This window comes from Crocuta crocuta, unplaced genomic scaffold (genome assembly GCF_008692635.1).
Source record: "Crocuta crocuta isolate KB4526 unplaced genomic scaffold, BGI_CrCroc_1.0 scaffold322, whole genome shotgun sequence".
Taxonomy (NCBI): Eukaryota; Metazoa; Chordata; class Mammalia; order Carnivora; family Hyaenidae; genus Crocuta; species Crocuta crocuta.
In genome coordinates this window covers 5,117,145-5,137,520 of record NW_027532592.1, presented here as the reverse complement: position 1 = coordinate 5,137,520, position 20,376 = coordinate 5,117,145, and the positions used below count along the sequence as shown (strand labels likewise).

General features: G+C 41.0%; 1 protein-coding gene across 2 annotated transcripts in view; it reads left to right on the top strand.

The window, feature by feature from the left end:
• The window catches only part of SCYL3 (SCY1 like pseudokinase 3), a 47,816-nt gene that overhangs the window by 20,900 nt on the left and 6,540 nt on the right, over positions 1 to 20,376 (top strand). For both annotated transcript variants that reach the window (XM_077779845.1, XM_077779844.1), the window contains exons 8-10: positions 80 to 157; positions 1,910 to 2,049; positions 3,831 to 4,015. In XM_077779845.1, the coding sequence (XP_077635971.1) occupies positions 80 to 157; positions 1,910 to 2,049; positions 3,831 to 4,015 (403 nt within the window). The remainder of the gene's footprint in view (positions 1 to 79; positions 158 to 1,909; positions 2,050 to 3,830; positions 4,016 to 20,376) is intronic.

Genomic DNA, 20,376 nt, shown 5'->3' with positions numbered 1-20,376 from the left:
TGTGGTTATGGCTTCAGTATTGAACACACCTTCTCTAATTTGTTGTCCTGCATGTTTTTTTTTTCTTTTTGCCATTTAGGAATGATTTTCTAGAAGTTGTGAATTTCTTGAAAAGTTTAACATTGAAGAGTGAAGAGGAAAAAACTGAATTCTTCAAGTAAGTCCAGAGAGTAAAGGCCTTAACATTCAGTAACTTGGGTTAAGCCTGTGTAGTCACTAATCTTCAGAGAGATGTCCAACATTTACTTTCTTGGACAGTTTTTTGAACGTTTCCTGCATGTCAGACTTTCCGCTGGGCCTTGGGATGGATAGTCCTTAAACAGTGACCGGGTTTGCATCGGGGGCGTCCCAGCAACCCAGAGGTCGAGGGCGGAGGCAGTTAGAGAAGCGGTATTGCAGGGAGAAGGGAATGCACATGAAGGCCCAGGGGCCCCACATGCGTGTCTCGTACACAGAACAACAGGCAGCAGGTGAGTCCTGCAGCCCTGCCTGCCTGCAGGTTCTAAGACCACAACATGTGAGAGGTGGACACCCTCGGACGGGGCCGTGAGGAGCATTGACACTGTCTGTAAGCAGTGGACATGGGCTGTGAAATGGCCAAATCTCCCCGGGGACGGCTCGCTGTGTTGCCATGGAAGGCACAGATTTATTTTTTCTGGGACTTAGATCAGTTGGTAGACTGTGGAGGCCTGAAGTGAGGCAGCGATGGTACAAGGAGGAAGACACAGATAAGCACCACTTATAACACTGGCAAGACTGTAGCTGTCATCACCCAGAGCGCTAGGGAATACCTGAGGAGGGGCCTCATGCGTAGGGAATGTGAGGAGCTGGGCATTCAGGGTGTCGGCCTGAAGGGGCCGTGGGACTATAGACAGATAGGTGCACGGGCCTTTGACCAGAGGGCTTGAAGCCCACATGAGACGCGTGCAGCCCATGAGCCAGAGGTGAGTATTGCACTGGCCTGCATTGGTGAGTTTCCCAGAGAAAGCGATAGCATGGGTAGGACGGTGCACCCAAACTAACCCTGGCCTTGTAAGGTGGGTGGCTAAGGAATGAGAGCAGCAGTGGTTGGAGGAAGCTCCGGGAAAGCTGGAAAGGCTGATGTTCCTGGCAGAGTAAAGTTCTGGAAGGTCAGAGGATGACAGTTCAGTTAGGCATCCGGAGAGCACCCCGTCTGAGGAGCTGTTTGAGGGGGTGGGAGCCCGGTCGCAGTGGACTGAGATGAGATGAGAAAGAAGACTCTGGGGAAGACCTCCTGGAAAGGTTGGAGAAGAGAGAACAGAGAGTAGCTGAAGAAGGGGATGGAGTCAGGAAGGAGTTTTTTGAGGGCAGAAGAGCTGTGAGCACATTTGTGGGCCAGGAGGACCTGGGCTTGCAGAGGAGGAGAGCCCTGCTGGGAGTCTGGAAGGGGCCGGGATGCTGGGGTGACAGCTGTGTGGGGGCGGCCGTCTGTAAGAGGCGGCGGAATGAGCACGGGGGCCGGGGGGGCGGGGCCCTGTTTGTTCACAGTGGCCTCTCCACGCAGCAGGGGCAGGACTGTCTGTTCAGGGGTCTGTGCAGTGGGCGGTTCCCACTGTCACCCTTCGTACCCATGTGCTCTTGACAGAACGCTTTGACACGTGTGACAGTTAGTAAGAAAAGCCTGAATTTTGTTTACTGTGGAAACTTCAGATAATCTAACATCCTGCATCTTCCATAGCGTGGATGGGACCTTGCGTGCATGCTGCTGGCCTTGTCTCGTGCCCCCTGCATTTTTCTTACATCCCCTGTGCTGACCGTTCACCTTCTCTGGCCACATCTCCCGGTGCCTCCCCCTGACAGAAGTTGGGGAGGGCTGCGTGTGTCTACACTGGACAAGGAAGTGGATACAGTGGCACAGCTGGCTTCCCAGGCTTTTCTTTCCCCTCAGATTCCTGCTGGACAGAGTCAGCTGCTTGTCTGAGGAGTTAATAGCCTCACGGTTGGTGCCTCTTCTACTTAACCAGTTGGTGTTTGCAGAGCCGGTAGCTGTGAAGAGTTTTCTTCCTCATCTGCTTGGCCCCAAGAAAGGTGAGTTTTTTTCAAAGGATTATTAGTAATTAAGGAGTTCGGGCATTTTCAGTCCTTATTTGAGCAGACTGAGATTACTGCATGGTGTAGTTAGATTATGGCTCTAAAATCAATTATCAGTCCCTGAAGTGATTATTTGGACTCAAACTTGGGTACGAGAGCCCACAGGGTAAATAAGGAAGATCATCTTAGAGAGTCAGATTTGTTATAGAAGATGGCATATTGGAAAAACCATACACAAACATATACACACATAAACATGTAGGATTAGAGTGTGTAATGCGTGTGAAGTTTTCAGATAAGTCATATATGTCTTCACGGGACTTTTGCATTTGCAGTTAGGCCTGAGCCTTCTTTATTTCTTAATTTATTTTTTTAATGTTTATTTTTGAGAAAGCACACATACAAGTGGGGAGGGACAGAGAGAGAGGGGAATAGAGCATCCGAGGCAGGCTCTGTGCTGACAGCAGAGAGCCCAGTGTGGGGTTTAAACTCACAAACTGTGAGATCATGACCTGTGCTGAAGTCAGAAGCTTAACCAGCTAAGCCACCCAGGTACCCCTTTAATTTTTTTTTAGACAGTGTGAGTGGGGAAGGGGGCGAGGGAGAGAGAGAATCTTAAGCTGGCTTCATGCTCAGTACAGAACAGGGCTCCATCCATGACCCTATGATCATGACCTGAGCTAAAAATCAAGAGGTAGACATTCAACCAACTGAGCCACCCAGGCTCCCCTAGGCCTGTGCCTCCTGACTTCCCAAGAGCAACCCATTTATTTTGTATTTTCAGTGGAAAGACTGAAAAGCAAGGAGATCACTTTCCTACCTGGAGCTTCAGTTTTTTTCTGAATGTAAAATTAAGCTTATTATTCTGATACTCTGTAACTTGATAAATATATAAATAGTAACATACCAGGTTAGAGAATTTATTTTCTTAAAAAGATCTCAATCCAACAAAGCAGCATCATGGGTAACTATTTTACAACATAGAATTTCCTTACATCCTTCGTTATTGCCTAAAGGTTTTTATTGTTGTTGTTTCAGTTGAAGTGTAGCTGACACAGGTTACATAGTTTCAGGTGTACATTGCTGATTGGACAATCCCTGAATTTTTCTTTCCAGCTCTGTCATCCCTTTACTCAGTAGATGTTAGATGGGGGTGTGCTTCTGAATCACCTGGGGAGCTTTTTAAAGATTTGCCTGTATAGTTGATCTACTGATAGTGTGATAGCCAGGGCAGGACTATACACACACACACACACACACACACACACACGTAATACATATATATAATACGTGTGTGTGTGTGTGTGTATAAAGGTCCCCAAATGATTGTGACGGGGATCCCTGACCACCACTACCGTAAGTAGCAGGAAGAGAGGACCACCCAGCGTCAAATCCCATTGTGACATTTAACACCTCCTGGTTTTGCACATGAAATTATAACAAGTTATTGAACTAACCTAGTATATGAAATTCTTCGTTGATTAAACACAAGCATATAAAAAGTTACTGGTTCAGGAGTCTATTTAAATATAAGCTTTCTTTGTTGCAGATTCAGCGTGATACACTATTTCACAAGGCCTCAATGATTTAAGATCATTGAGCCTTGAGTAATTTGGGTCAACCAGAAAGGTTTCCTTTGCTTTGGGTCTTAAGAATTTAGAAGAGCTCTTAGAATGTGTGTGAAGGTCTGGGCTCAGTTTCTAACTTACCCTTCATGCTCCTTTCGCCGAAATGACCTTTTGCTTTCTCATGCGGAACCACCTCTGGTCGCCGGGTAGACAGCGCGAGGGGAGAAGCGCCTTGCCTGCTGTCACCGGCCCTGTTCAGGTCGCGGGTGATCCCTGTGCTGCTCCAGCTGTTTGAGGTGCATGAGGAGCACGTGCGGATGGTTCTGCTGTCTCACCTCGAGGCCTACGTGGAGCACTTCACTCAGGAGCAGCTGAAGAAAGTCATCCTTCCACAGGTCAGAGGCGGCTGATGGGCCCAGGCCATCCAGAGGACAGCCACAAGGGGGTGGCTGGAGCGGGCGCTGCTAATTTGGGGACTGAAAGGCGGGGGAGGGTTTGCAGCATTGAGATAATAAGTTAGGGGGTCTTGAGGCAGCAAGTCAGGTTGAAAAGCTCCTGGAATGCAAAGGGCTGCAATTCAGACTGAGTTTCCATATCATTCATGTAGGCTAATAGATTAAACTAAGGTGTTTGGTCTTAACCTGGGAAAACCTGTAATTCTGTTTGCTAATTCTTTTTTTTTTTTTTTTCTTTTTAATTTTGAGAGAGAGCACAAGCAGGGAAGGGGCAGAGAGAGAGGGAGAGAGAATCCTAAGCAGGCTGTGCACCATCAGTGCAAAGCCTGATTTGGGGTTTGAACTCACGAACTGTGAGATCATGACCTGAGCTGAGATCAAGAGTCAGACACTTAACTGAGCCACCCAGGCGTAATTCCTTGGGGAAGAGGAACAAGAATCCTTTGTGGATGTTTGTGACAGAAACTATACATGTCCATAATTAAATACTACAAATAAATTATAACCAGGAGGAAGATGAGATTATTCATATCAGTGGTTTTCAGAATGTTTATCAGCCACTGGGGAACCTGGTAATGAGTCACCCACTCAGGGGGCTTCGGTTTATGTCAGTTTGCCACAGACATAACAGATGATCACAAACTGCATGGCTTAAAGCGGTAGAAATTCTCTCCTGGTTTTGGATGCCAGAAGCCTGAACTCAAGGAGTCAGCCAATCACACTCTCTCTGGAGGCTCTCCGTAGGGGGTCTGTGGAGGAGCCCTCCGCACCTTCTTCCCAGCTTTCCGGTGGCTCCTGGTGTCCTTGTGAGTCTTGCCTCATAATTGTGTCATGCCAGTCCGCTGCATGGGACCTAGGGCCACTCTAATCCAGTGTGACCTCATTTGAAGGTCACATTCTGAGTCGCTGTGAAATTTTAGGAGACAATATTCCACTCAGTATGCATTCATTCATTCATTCATTTACTTACTTATTTTTAATTTACATCCAAATTAGTTAGCATATAGTGCAACAGTGATTTCAGAAGTAGATTCCTTAATGCCCCTCACCCATTTAGCCCATCCCCCTTCCCACAACTCCTCCAAACCTTCTGTTCTCTATATTTAAGGGTCTCTTATGTTTTGTCCCCCTCCCTGTTTTTATATTATTTTTGCTTCCCTTCCCTTATGTTCATCTGTTTTGTATCTTAAAGTCCTCATGTGAGTGAAGTCATATGATATTTGTCTGACTGACTAATTTCGCTTAACATAATACCCTCCAGTTCCATCCACGTAGTTGCAAATGGCAAGACTGCATTCTTTTTGATCACCAAATAACACTCCATTGTATGTAGTACTCACAGCTTCTTTATCTATTCATCTGTCAATGGACATTTGAGCTCTTTCCATACTTTGGCTGTTGTCAATAGTGCTGCTATAAACATTGCCCCTTCAAAACAGCACACCTGTATCCCTTGGATAAACACCTAGTAGTGCAATTGCTGGGTCATAGGGTAGTTTTATTTTTAATTTTTTGAGGAACCTCCATACGTTTTTGAGTGGCTGCACCAGTGTGCATTCCCACCAGCAGTGCAAAAGAGACCCTCTTTCTCTGTATCCTTGCCAACATCTGCTGTTGCCTGAGTTGTTTATGTTACCCATTCTGACAGGTGTGAGGTGGTATCTCATTGTGGTTTTGATTTGCATTTTCCTGATGATGAGTGATTTTGAGCAGTTTTTCATGTGTCAGTTGACCATTGGGATGTCTTCTTTGGACTAATGTCTATTCATGTCTCTGCCCATTTCATCACTGGATTGTTTGTTTTTTGGGTGCTGAGTTTGATAAGTTTAATAGATTTTGGATACTAACCCTTTATCTGATATGTTACTTGCAAATATCTTCTCCCATTCCATTGGTTGCCTCTTAGTTTTGCTGATAGTTTTCCTTTGCTGTGCAGAAGGTTTTTATTTTGATGAGGTCCCAATAGTTCATTTTTGCTTTTGTTTCCCTTGCCTCTGGAGACGTGTTGAGTAAGAAGTTGCTAAGGCCAAGATCAAAGAGGTTTTTGCCTGCTTTCTTCTCTAGGATTTTGATGGCTTCCTGTTTTACTTTTAGGTCCTTCATTCATTTTGAGTTTCTTTTTGTGTATGGTGTAAGAAAGGGGTTCAGGTTCATTTTTCTGCATGTCGCTGTCCAGTTTTCCCAGCACTGTTTGCTGGAGAGACTGTCTTTATTCCATTGGATATTCTTTCCTGCTTTGTCAAAGATTAATTGGCCATACGTTTGTAGGTCCATTTCTGGGTTCTCTATTCTGTTCCATTGATCTGAGTGTCTGTTTTTGTGCCAGTATCGTACTGTCTTGATGATTACAGCTTTGTAATACATCTTGAAGTCTGGGATCGTGATGCCTCGAGCATTGGTTTTCAAGGTTGCTTTGGCTATTCAGGGTCTTTTCTGGTTCCATACAATTTTAGGATTGTTTGTTCTAGCTCTGTGAAAAATGCCGGTATTATTTTGATATGGATTGTATTGAATATGTAGATTGCTTTGGGTAGTATTGACATTTTAATAATACTTGTTCTTTCCATCCAAGAGCATGGAATATGTTTCCATTTTTTGTGTCTTCTTCAATTTCTTTCATAAGCCTTCTATAGTTTTCAGTGTATAGATTTTTCACCTCTTTGGTGAGATTTATTCCTAGGTATTTTATGGTTTTTGGTGCAGTTGTAAATGGCATTGATTCCTTGATTTCTCTTTCTGTTGCTTCATTGTTAGTGTATAGGAATGCAACCGATTTCTGTGCATTGATTTTATGTCCTGTGACTTTCTTGAATTCATGGATCAGTTCTAGCAGTTTTTTGGTGGAATCTTTTGGGTTTTCCACATAGAGTATCATGTCATCTATGAAGAGTAAAAGTTTGATTTTGTCCTGGCCAATTTGGATGCCTTTTATTTCTTTGTGTTGTCTGATAGCTGAGGCTAAGACTTCCGATATATGTTGAATAACGGTGGTGAGAGTGACCATCCATGTCTTGTTCCTGACCTTAGGGGGAAAGCTCTCAGTTTTTCTCCACTGAGGATGATATTAGCGATGGGTCTTTCATATATGGCTTTAAGATCTTGAGGTATGATCCTTCTATCCCTACTTTCTTGAGGGTTTTATCAAGAAAGAATGCTATATTTTGTCAAATGCTTTCTCTGCGTCTGTTGAGAGGATCATGTGGTTCTTGTCCTTTCTTCTATTGATATGATATATCACATTGATTATTTTGTGGATATGGAACCAGCCCTGCATCCCAGGAATATATCCCACTTGGTCGTGGTGAATAATTCTTTTAATGTATTATTGGATCTGGTTGGCTAGTATCTTGTTGAGGAGTTTGGCATCCATATTCATTAGGAAATGTAATTCTATAGGTCTGTAGTTCTCCGTTTTAGTAGAGTCTTTGTCTGGTTTTGGAATCAAAGTAATGCTGGCTTCATAGAAAGAGTTTGGAAGTTCCTTTCATTTCCATTTTTTTTTGGAACAGCTGCAAGAGAATAGGTGTTAACTCTTCTTTAAATGTTTGGTAGAGTTCCCCTGGAAAGCCATCTGGCCCTGGACTCTTGTTTTTTGGGAGATTTTTGATTACTAATTGTATTTCTTTACTGGTTATAGGTCTTTTCAAATTTTCTATTTCTTCCTGTTTCAATTTTGGTAGTTTATATATTTTTATGAATTTGATTTCTTACAGATTGCCTATTTTATTGGTGTATAATTGCTCATAATATTCTTTTAATACTTTTTGTATTTCTGCCGAATTGTGATTTCTTCTCCTTCATTCTTGATTTTATTTATTTGGATCCTTTTTCTTTTTGACCAAACTGGCTAGGAGCTTATCAATTTTGTTAATTCTTTCAAAGAATCAGCTTCAGGGGCGCTTGTGTGGCCCAGTTGGTTAAGCATCAAACTGCAGCTCAGGTCATGATTTCATGGTTCATGAGTTGGAGCCCCATGTCTGGCTCTGAGCTTTCAGCACAGAAAGCTTCAGATTCTGTGTCTTCCTCTCTCTCTGCCCCTGTCCTGATCACGCTCCATCTCTGTCTCTCAAAAAATAAATAAATGTCGGGGGGCCTGGGTGGCTCAGTCGGTTGAGAGTCTGACTCTGGCGCAGGTCATGATCTCACGGTTCATGGGTTCGAGCCCCGTGTCGGGCTCTGTGCTGACAGCTAGCTCAGAGCCTAGAGTCTGCTTTGGATTCTGTGTCTCCCTCTCTGACCCTCCCCTGCTCACGCTGTCTCTCTCTCTCTCTCAGAAATGAATAAAAACATTAAAAATTGTTTTAATATAAAATAAAATAAGTAAATAAATAAATGTTAAAATTTAAAAAGAAAAAAGAGAGAGAGAACCAGCTTCTGGTTTCATTGATCTGTTCTACAGGGTGTTTTGTTTTGTTTTGTTTTGTTTTATTGTTTTTTTTTGTTGTTTTTTTGTTTTGATAACACTGATTTCTGCTCTAATCTTTATTATTTCCTGTCTTCTGCTCGTTTTGGGTTTTATTTGCTGTTCTTTTTCCAGCTCTTTAAGGTGTAAGGCTAGGTCATATATCTGAGACCTTTCTTCCTTCTTTAGGAAGGACTGGATTGCTATGTACTTCCCTCTTATGACTGCCTTTGCTGCGTCCCATACGTTTTGGGCTATGGTGTTATCTTTTTCATTGGCTTCCATGTACTTTTTCATCTCCTCTTTAACTTCTTGGTTAGCCCATTCATTCTTCAGTAGGATGTTCTTTAGTCTTCAAGTACTTGTTATCTTTCCACATTTTTTCTTGTGGTTGATTTTGAGTTTCATAGCATGTGGTCTGAAAATATGCATGGTATGATATCAGTCTTTTTTGTACTTGTTGAGGGCTGATTTGTGTTCCAGTATGTGATCTATTCTGGAGAATGTTCCATGTGCACTGGAGAAGAATGTATATTCCATTGCTTTAGGATGAAATGTTCTGAATATATCTGTTAAGTCCATTCGGTCCAGTGTGTCATTCAAAACCATTGTTTCCTTGTTAGTTTCTGTTTAGATGATCTATCTATTGCTGTAAGTGGAGTGTTGAAGTCCTCTACTATTATGGTATTATTATCAATGAGTTTCTTTGTGTTTGTGATTGAGTTATAAATTTGGATGTTCCACATTTGGAGCATAAATATTTACAATCATTAGATTTCTTGGGGGATAGACCCCTCAATTATAATATAATGACCTTCTTCATCTCTTGTCACAGTCTTTATTTTAAAGCCTAGATTGTCTGCTATAAATATGGCTACTCCAGCTTTCTTTTGATGACTATTAGTATAATAGATGGTTCTCCATCCCCTTACTTTTGGTCTGAAGGTGTCTTGAGGTCTAAAATGGGTCTCTTGTAAACAGCATATAGATGGATCTTGTTTTCTTTTTTTTTTTAATGTTTTATTTATTAAATGAATAGAGAGAATGTGAGCAGGGGAGGGTCGGAGAGAGAAGGAGACACAGTATCTGAAACAGACTCCAGGCTCTGAACTAAGCTGTCAGCACAGAGCCTGATGCGGGGCTCAAACCCACAAACTGTGAGATTATGACCTGAGCTGAAGTCAGACGCTCAACTGACTGAGCCACCCAGGTGCCCCTGGATTTTGTTTTCTTATCCATTCTGTTACCCTATGTCTTTTGATTAGAGCATTTATTCCATTGATGTTTCGAGTGAGTACTGAAAGATATGAATTTCTTGCCATTATGTTGCCTGTAGAGTTGGAGTTTCTGGTGGTGTTCTGTGGTCCTTTCTAGTCTTTGTTGCTTTTGGTCTTGTTTGTTTGTTTGTTTGTTTGTTTGTGTTGGTCTTTTTTTCCTTCAGCGAGTCCCCCTCAGAATTTCTAATAGGGCTGGTTTAGTGGTCACAAACTCCATTAATTTTTCTTTGGGAAACTTTTTATCTCTTCTTCTGTTTTGAATGACAGCCTTCCTGGATAAAGAATTCTTGGCTGCATATTTTTCCCGTTCAGCACATTGAATATATCCTGCTACTTCTTTCTGGCCTGCCAAGTTTGTGTGGACAGGTCTGCTGCAAACCTGATCTGTCTTCCCTTGTAGGTTAAGGACTTTTTTTTTTCCTTGTTGCTTTCATGATTCTTTCCTTGCCTGAGTATTTTGTGAATTTGACTATGATATGCCTTGTTTATGGTTGGCTTTTGTTGAATCTAATGGGAATCCCCTATGTTTTCTGGATTTTGATGTCGGTGTCTGTTCCTCCGGTTAGGAAAGTTTTCCACTATGATTTGTTCACATAAACCTTCTACCCATTTTTCTCTCGCTTCATCTTCTGAGACCCCTATGATTCTGTTGCTATTTCCTTTTAATGAGTCACTGAGTTCTCTAATTCTTTATTCATGCTCTTTTGCCTTAGTCTCCCTCTTTTTTCCTGCTTCACTGTTTTCCATGAGTTTGTTCTCTATGCTGCTGATCCACTGCTCTGTTTCATCCATCCTTGCGACTGTGGCATCCACCTGAGATTGCAGCTCAGTTTTATCATTTTTTAAATTTCATCCTGACTTGCTTTTACTTCTTTTATCTCTGCAGAAAGGGATTCTAATCTGTTTTCAACCCCAGCTAGTATTCTTATTATTATGATTCTAAATTCTGGTTCAGACATCTTGCTTGTATCTGTATCTTGTATCTTAAGTCCCTGGCTATCATTTCTTCCTGTTCTTTCTTTTGGGGTGAATTTCTTTCTTTCATCATTTTGAAGAAAGGAAAAGAATTAATAAAGCAAAAATACATAAATAAAAATTTAAAAACTTAAAACAACACAAAAAAATCAAATAAAGGATGCTAGATCCTAGGTGTGTTTTGATCTGGTTGTTGAAAAGAGCTTGGTAGATTAGAGGAAAAATATAAAAATAAGAAAAGGAAAAAAGAAAAAAGGTACATGTTTGAAAATTTGAAAAAATGAATAAAATAGACTAAAATGAAATGATGGAAGTAAAATAGAATTTTAAAAAATTACCAAAAATAAAAAATATAGTAGAAAAAAACTAAAAGTCATTTTAATAAAAATGAAAAATAAACATTTTTTTCTTTCTGTATTCAAGAATAAGAAAAAAATTGAATATATGGATCAGCGAACAGACTGAAACATGATTGAAATTACATTGGTTTCCCCTAGAAGTCAAACTCTGAAACACTTTGTAGTCCATACACTAAGCAAGCAGAGAGACTTGTGGTGGTCCTCAGGAGTGAGGTTGGCCCAGTTGGGCAGAGCTTAGTGTAGTGCTCCATTCTCCACTAGATGGCGCTGCTTAGCTTACTGGGGTTTATTGGTGTGGGGCAGATGCGGCGTCACCCAGCTACGCAGTCTCTAGTGTCAGAACTCTGTGCTCTCCCCAACCCGCAATCAACCATCCCTCCTTAGTCTCTGGCTTCATCCACTCCCCACTTTTATACTCTGTGACCAAGACATCGGGCAGCCAGGTGGCACCTCCCTCCTGAGTTTTATCTCAGATGCAGCTGTGTTTCCCAACCCTTCACTTCTGAGGGACTACGGCTTTGATCCATTCTGACCCTCTGGAGGACAGTCTCACCAAGCAATGGCGGGGTGTCCACCCAACCCCAGGAATGTTTGCAAGACCATGCTGCTGCCAGTGCCCATTGACTGCACCCCAGAAAAAGTTCACACAATCATGTAGCAGCATTGTTTCAGGAATTATAGTAAATCACAACACACATCTGGCGCCAGGCTTCCCCCTTAATGTCCTTGTTCTAGCACCAGCAGATGTGCTTGATCTCCAGGGTCCACTGGGACCTTGGCCTGAGGGAAGGCTGCACAGCCTCTACCGACTGTCCTCCCAGCAGGGGATCCGCCTCTCCCCAAGTGGCCCTCGGAGCCCGTGGACCTCACTCTCTGCTCCTGGGGATTCGACCTTCCCACCAGAGCACTGCCAGGTATCGAGCTGTGGAGTTTCAGACTCTGCACGCCCCCTATTTATGGAGTCTTAATAGAATTTGTACCCTCTCCTTTCTCCTTTCTCCCTTTTTTTGTTCAGTCCCTTGTGTACTCTTCCTTTTCTCTCCAGCTGCTTTCGGTGGGTGAGTGGGGATGCTTTCCTGTATTCCCCTTCCCCTGCACCCCGTCTCCATCCTCTCTCTGCAAGCAGAAACACCTTCCTGCCCTCTGTGGCTTCTCTCTCCCCCAGTTCACCTCTCCATGCCACATACTGCTGGGTTCTGTGTTTCAGGTCGTGCAGATTGTTGTGTTAATCCTCAAACCAGTTTTCTAGGTGTGCAAGATGGTTTAGTGTTGATCTGGCTGCACTTTCATGCTGTTCTGCCATCTTGGCCCCTCCCCTCAGTCTGAGTTTTTAAAAGATTTTGTCAGCCATGTGGTATCTTTCAAATAATTTGTTTTCCTGTGAGATTAATTTATTTACAAATTATTTGTAAGGCCTGGTTTTTTAAGTTTTTAAATGTTTTTATTTATTTGAGAGACAGAGAGAGAGAGAGAGAGAGTGCAAGCAAGGGAGGGAGGGCAGAGAGAGAGAGTGGGAGACACAGAATCTGANGCTTGACCTCCCAAACCACGAGATTATGACCTGAGCTAAAGTCAGAGGCTTAACTGACTGAGCCACCCAGGTGCCCCTGTAAGGCCTGATTTTATGTCAGATCTTGTGCATAGGTCCTGGGGCCATAAAGGTATATTATACATCTTGCTTTCAAGGAGCTGGTAGGAGGGAAAGATAGGTGTTTGTCACCTGTTGCTGTGCAACCATCCCAAAACTTAGTGCCTTAAAACATTTTTTTATTAAAAAATTTTTTTAACGTTTATTCATTTTTGAGAGAGAGAGAGAGACAGAGCATGAGCAGAGGAAAGGCAGAGAGAGAGCCACACACACAGAACATGAAGCAGGCCCTAGGCTCCAAGCTGTCAGCACAGTCTGACGTGGGGCTGGAACTCCTGGACCAGTGATCATGACCTGAGCTGAAATCGCATGAGCCACCCACGTGCCCCAAGCATCATTTTTTTCTCAGAATTCTTTGGATTGACTGAGCTCAGTTTGGGAATTCTGTTGCTCCACATGTTGTCAGCTGATGAGAAGTCCCCTGGGGCCCCCTGGGACTGAAGCAGCAAAATGGTCCCTTGGCACCTTGAAGGGGTTGGCTGGGCTTAGCTCGGAATGTCTCAGGGCCTCTACTCACCTTCATCCCATCTCCAGCAGGGATGTGCCAGAGCAGCCTTCTGGAGGCATGGGTTAGGAATGGGCTGTGACTTCCGTTGCATCCTCCTGGTTCAAGTGAGTCACTGAAGTCCATTGAGTTTCATTAAGTGTGGGATTGCATAGGGCATGGATCCTGGGGGACCACGGGGGGCTGGTTGGCTTTAGGGCCAAACGAGCACAGCATAGCGCTTTGTGTTTACATTTGCAGCAGTAACTGTTACCCTACTGTAGTTGTCTCTGAACGTGTAGACAAGGGACGAAGCATTTTCCCTCTGAGAGGAGTCCTCCTGTGTCTCAGAGCTGGCCCTGAGCTGCGATTCAGTGCGTGAAAGACCATGAAGGCTCTCACTGGAGCTCCTTCCTCTGTAGGGGAATAACTTGGCCGATTTTTATGTGCTAGAAAGTTGACTCTGGTAGCAGTGTGGAAGATGGACTAAAGGAAGGGAGATGACGTAGGGAGGCTATTAGACGAGTCCAGCTAAGAGATGGCAACGTCTGGGGGACATGTGGCGGCAGTGGTTATGGGAGACGGACATATAAAGGGCAGAAGGGCAGGACCCAGCTGCTTATGAGAGAGGATGACTTCGTTTGTGTCTCAGTGGTGTGTTATATGATTTCCCTAGTTGATGGAATTCTCATCATTTGTGAAAGAAACATGTTATTTGTACAGCTTTGTTCTGAGAACATGGCTGGTTTGTTAGATTTGGATCTTAGTCTTGGTGGAAATCTTGATCTTAGATAAATGAGGAAATTAGAGCAGAAAAATTAGGCGATTGGTCAAGTCATATTGAGAACTCCTAGAGGAGCTGGGATCAGGATTCCTGGTACCCAAGATGCCCTGCCTGCCGCCACCAAGCAGGCCAGTCCCTGGCTGTATATCCAGCTGGTGCAAAGGCCCTGCATGCCTTCTTCCCCATACATGTCTTTGCCAGTTCAGAGTAAATCTTCTCCTGAGATCTGCCTGTGACTGTCTTAAATAATTGAAACCTACTTAAACGAGGTAAAGCAAAAACTACTTTACATAGAAATCAGGTGCAGCTGGGGCTCAGCCATGTGGTCCTCAATCCTTTCCTTTCTCTTTGCATCTTCTCCCACTTTTGACTCTGAAGATCAGCTTTCATTGTTTGATGTACACATGGCCCAACACGGTTGTCCTCATAGCTTCCAAGTTCAGTGTCCTCATTTTAGCATCCGCAGAAGTAACTAAGTTTTCTCCATTCCGGTTATGCTGGGAAAGGATCATAATTGGCTCCATTTGGGACAGGTGTATACATGAGCTAGAAAGATAGTTTTCGAAGTCCTATCCTTGTGTGCGTACAAATCTGGGAAGCAGGCAGGGCTGGGATCGTGAGCATCCGGGGCCGAGATGAGTGGTGCCCAGTGTGTTCTGCGGGACAATGCCAGTCCGTGAACCGAGGTTATGGTTCTGCCATGACGTGAGTGCACATGAGAATTAACACTGAAAACGTTTTTTTAAATTGAGATATAATTGACATGTAGCATTATATTAGTTTCTGGTGAACAACGTAATGATTCAGTGTTTGTATATGTTGTGAAATGATCGCCACAGCAAGTCTTGTTACTACCTGTTACCGTACATAGTTCACAAAATTCTTTTTCCTTGTGATGAGAACTTTTATGTTCTTAGCAACTTTATGCAGTACGGTATTACTAGCTGCAGTCACCATGCTGTCTGTTACATTCCCCTTGACTTTCTTGTTTATGACTGGAAATTTGTATCTTTTGACCTCTTTATCCATTTTTCTCCCTCCTCACCATCCTGTTTCCCACCTCTGGCGCCACCAGACTGTTCTATGAGTTTGTTTTTGTTGTTATTGTTGCTGTTTTAAAGACTGAATTTTTTTTAAAGTAACCTCCACACACTGTAGATATGTAGCTCATATCTACAATCTCAAGATAAAGAGTCACTTGCTCCACTGACTGAGCCAGCCAGGTACCCCTTTTAGAGTTTTTGGGTTTTTTTGTTTGTTTGCTTTTTAACATAAGCCTCTCCACCCAGCGTGGGACTTGAACTCATGACCTTGAGATCAAGAGTCGCAAACTCTACCCACTGAGCTAGCCAGGTGCCCCTGTTTTTATTTAAAAATTTTTTTTAGATTCCACATATAAGTAAGATCATATGGTATTTGTCTCTCTTGGACTTATTTCACTTAGCATAATGCCCTCAAAGTCCATCCATGTTGCTGCAGATGGCAAGATTTCATTTTTTATATGGCTCGATGATATTCGTGTGTGTGTGTGTGTGTGTGTGTGTGTGTGTTTAAAATCACATCTTCTTTATTCCTTCATCCATTGATGGACACTTAAGTTTCCATATCTTGGTTGTTGTAAATAATGCTGCAGTGAATATGAGAGTGTGTAATGTGCAAATTAAGTATAAGTTAATGTTTTTGTTTTCTTTGGATAAATACTCAGAAATGGTATTTCTGGATTTTATGGTAATTCTTTTTTAACTTACTGAGGAGCCTCCCTGTTGTTTTACATTTCCTCTAACAGTGCACAAAGATTTCATTTTCTTCACATCCTCACCAACACTTGATACTTGCCATTCTAAGAGGTGTGAGGTGAGATCTCGTGTGCCCTGATGCATCACTGTTACACACAGTATCATTGACCACACTCCTCATGCTGTGCCTTTTATCCCTGTGACTTACTCCTTTCGAAACTCCTGTGTGCCTCCCTCTCCCCTTCACCCAGTTTGTGCAACCTTGTTCCCCTTCATCCAAAACCATCAGTTTCTTCTCTGTAATTTACACGTCTGATTCTGCTTTTTGTTTTGTTTGTTTATTCATTTCTGTGTTTGTTTGTTAGATTCCACTCATTAGTGGAATCATATGGTAGCTGTGTTCTTAGTCTGACTTACTTCACTTAGCGTAACATCTTCTAGTCCATCCGTGTCGTCTCAAATGGCATGACCTCCTTTTTTGTTATGGCTGAGTTGTATTGCATTGTGTGTATACACTGTATCTTTCTTACCATTTGTCTGTTGATGGACACTTAGGTTGCTTCCATATCTTGGCTGTTGTAAATAATGTTGCAATAAACGTAGGTATGTATATATCTTTTCAAATTAATGTTTTCATTTTCTTTGGGTAAATATCCAGTAGTGGGATTATTGGATCATATGGTATTTCTATTTTTAATTTTTTCAGGCACTTCCGTACAGTTTTCCACCGTACCTGCACCAGTTTACATTCTCACAAGCAGTGCATGAGGGTTCCTTTTTTTCCACACCCTTGCTATTATCTCTTGTCTCATTATTTCTTATCTTTGGTTTTAACCATTCTAACAGATTTAAGGTGATATCTCATTGTGTCTTTGATTTGCATTGTGTGGGTTTATTTCTGGGTTCTTGATTCTGTTCTACCAATGTATTTGTCTGATTTATGCAAATACTGTACTGTATTACTACCATTTTGTATAATATACTTTGAAATCACGGAGTATGATACCTCCAGCTTTGTTCTTCTTTTTCTTTTTTTTTAATTTAAAAAAAATTTTAATGTTTTATTTATTTATGAGAGAGGGAGAGATAGCATGAGCAGGGGAGGGTCAGAGAGAGAGGGAGATACAGAATCTGAAACAGGCTCCAGGCTCTGACCTAGCTGTCAGCACAGAGCCCAACATGGGGCTCGAACCCATGAACCGTGAGATCATGACCTGAGCCGAAGTCGGACACTTAACCGACTGAACTACCCAGGTGCCCCTTGTTCTTCTTTTTCAAGATCGCTTTGGCTATTCGAGGTCTTTGATGGTTCCATAGAAATCTTAGGATTATTTCATCTAATTCTGTAAAAACGTCATTGGTATTTTGATGAGGATTGCACTGAATCTATGGATTGCTTTGGGTAATATGAGAATTTTAACAGTATTGTTTATTCTAATCCATGACCACAGAATATCTTTCCATTTATTTGTGTGTTCAGTTTCTTTCATTAAATACTTGCAATTTTCAGGGTACAGGTCTTCTACATCCTTAATTAAATTTATTCCTAGGTATTAATTTTTCTTCTTGATGAAACTGTAAATGGGATTGTTTTCTTAATTTATCTTTCTGATAGTTTGTTATTAGTGTATGGAAATGTAACAGATTTCTGCATATTAATTTTGTATGCTGTAACTTTACTGAATTTGTTTATTCCAGCAGTGTTTTGATAGTATCTTTAGAGTTTGACTATATGTGTATATATGTTGTCATGTATATATGTCAGCTACAAATAGTGACAGTTTTTACTTATTATTTTGTGATTTGAATGCCTTTCTTTTCTTTTCTCTTGCTTAATTGTCATGGCTAGGATTTCTAGTACTTTGTGAAATAAAAAATGGTGACATCATTGTACTGTTCCTCATCTTAGAGGAAAAGCTTTCAACTTTTCATTGTTGAGTATGATTATTAGCTGTGGGCTGTCATTGGTGGCCTTTAATATGTGGAGGTATCTTCTCTATGTAGCCACTTTGTGGAGAATTTGTATCATATATGTTGAATTTTGCCAAATGCTTTCACTGCATCTGGTGAGATGATTGTATGATTATCATCCTTCATTGTGTTAATGTGGTTATACTGATTTGCAAAAGTTGAACCATCCCTACATCTCTGGAATAAATCTCACTTGATCCTGATGTATGATCCTTTTAATGTATTGCTGAATTCAGTTTGCTGATATTTTTTGAAGAATTTTGCATCAGTGCTTATCATGGATATTGACTTGTAATTTTTTTAATAGTGTCTTTGGTTTTGATAACAGGTAATGCTGGCCTTATAAAAGGAGTCCTCTCCTCTCCAATTTTTGGAGCAGTTTGAGGACTGGTATTAATTCTTCTTTGAATGTTTGGTGTGATTCACTAGTGAAACCATCTGGTCCTGGACTTAGTTCATTGAGAGTTCCTAGATTATTTTATCTCCTTACTAGTAGTCAGCCAGTTTGGATTTTGTTCCTTTATGATTCAGTCTTAGTAGGTTGTATGTTTGTAGGAATGTATCCATTTCTTCTGGTTTGTCTAATTTGTTGGCATGTAATTGTTCATAGTAGTGTTTTATAATCCATTGTATTTCTGTGGTATCAGTTGTAATATATATCTCTGATTTCTGATTTTGAGTCCTCCTTTTTTCTTGATGTATCTAGCTAAAGGTTTGTCAATATTGTTCATCTTTTCAAAGAACCAGCTCTTAGTTTTGTTTTGTTTTCTGTTGTCTTTTTAGTTTCTATTTTATTTATTCCTTTATTCTTTGAGGTATAAAGTTAATGTTTGAGGGTTTTTTGTTTGTTTCCTGAGGTAGGTATTTATCACAGTGAATTCTCCTCTTAGAACTGCTTTTGCTGCTTCCCACATATTCTGGTATGTTCTTTTTCCATTTTCATTTATCTCATAAAGTTTTTTATTTTCTCCTTTGATTTCTTCTTTGACCCATTGGTTGTTCAGTTTAATCTCTATGGCAACATGTATTGGCATGTCATTTAACCTCTCTGTATTTATGAATGTTGCAGTTTTCTTCAATTGATTTCTAGTTTTATACCATTGTGGTTAGAAAAGGTGCTTAATATGATTCCAGTCTTCTTAAATTTATTGAGACTTGCTTCGTAGCTTAACATGTTATCTACCCTGGAAAATGTTCCATGTGCTCTTGAAATAAATCTATTCTGCTGGCTTTGGATGGAATGTTCTCTATGTATCTGTTAGGCCCATCTGTCTAATGTGTGTTTCCTTGTTGATTTTATGCCTGACTTATTCATTAATGTAGGTAGGGTGTTTAAGTCACCTACAATTACTGTTACTATCAATTTCTCTATGTTTATTAATATTTGCCTGGTGTATTTAGGTGCTCCTATGTTGGGTGCATAGACAATGCCCTTTGTCTTCTGCTACAGTCTTGTTTTAAAGTCTATTTTGTCTGATATAAAGTATTGCTACCTCGTCTTTTTTTCACTTCCATTTGCATGGAATATCTTTTCCAGTCCCTTCCCTTTTGGTTTGTATGTGGCTCTAGGTCTGAGTGAGTCTCTTATAGGTAGCATATGGATGGGTCTTGTTTTTTTATACATTCAGTCATCCTGGGCCTTTTATTGGAGCATTTTATCCATTTATATTTAAAGTAATTATTGATAGCTGTGTACTTACTGCCATTTTTAAAATTGTTTTTTGGTTATTTTTGTAGTTCTCCTCAGTTCCTTCCTTCTCTTGCTCTCTTTTGTTGTGGTTTGATGGTTTTCTCCTTTCTCTTACTTTTTGTGTATCACAGGTGTTTGATTTGTGATTGCCATTAGGTTTATATATAAAATCTTAAGTGTATAGCAGTCTATATTGATAGTCACTTCAGTGCTTTTTCAGAAGATATTTGAACTTAATTTTTACGCCTCCCCTCAAACTTTGGTGTATATGAAGTCATATTTTACATCTTTTATTGTGTGTATTCCTTGGCTGATTTTTTGTGGATATAGTTGGTTTGTGCTACTTTTGTGTTTTAACCTCCATATTGTCTCTATAAATCATTAATTTACTGTCTTTACTATATGTTTGCTTTAACCTGTGAAATTTTTTCCTTTCATAATATTCTTACTCCTGACTCTTTCCATTCAAAGAATTCCTTTTAACATTTCTTATAAGGCTGGTTTAGTAGTGATGATCTCTTTTAACTTTTTTCTGGAAAACTCTTTATCTCTCCTTATGCTCTGAAAGATAATTGTAGGGTAGATCATTCTTGGCAACAGATTTTTTTCCTTTCAGCCCTTTACAGTCTGCAAAGTTTCTCCTAAAAAATCAGCTTGACAGCCTTATGGGATTTTACTTATATGTAACTGTTTACTTTTGCTGCTTTTAAAATTCTCTTGATTGCTACTTTTTGCCATTTTAATTATTATGTGTCTTGGTGTAGACCTCCTTGGGTTAATCTTTTTAGGGGTTCTCTTTGCTGGTTGGACCTAAATGTCTGTTTCCTTCCCCAGATTAGGGATGTCTTCAGCTATTTACTTCTTCAGATAAGTTTTCTGCTTCCTTTTCTCCTCTCTGGAATCCCTGTAATGTCAGTGTCATTATGCTTGATGATATCACTGAATTCCTTTATTCTCATTTAAAGTTTTTTTTCT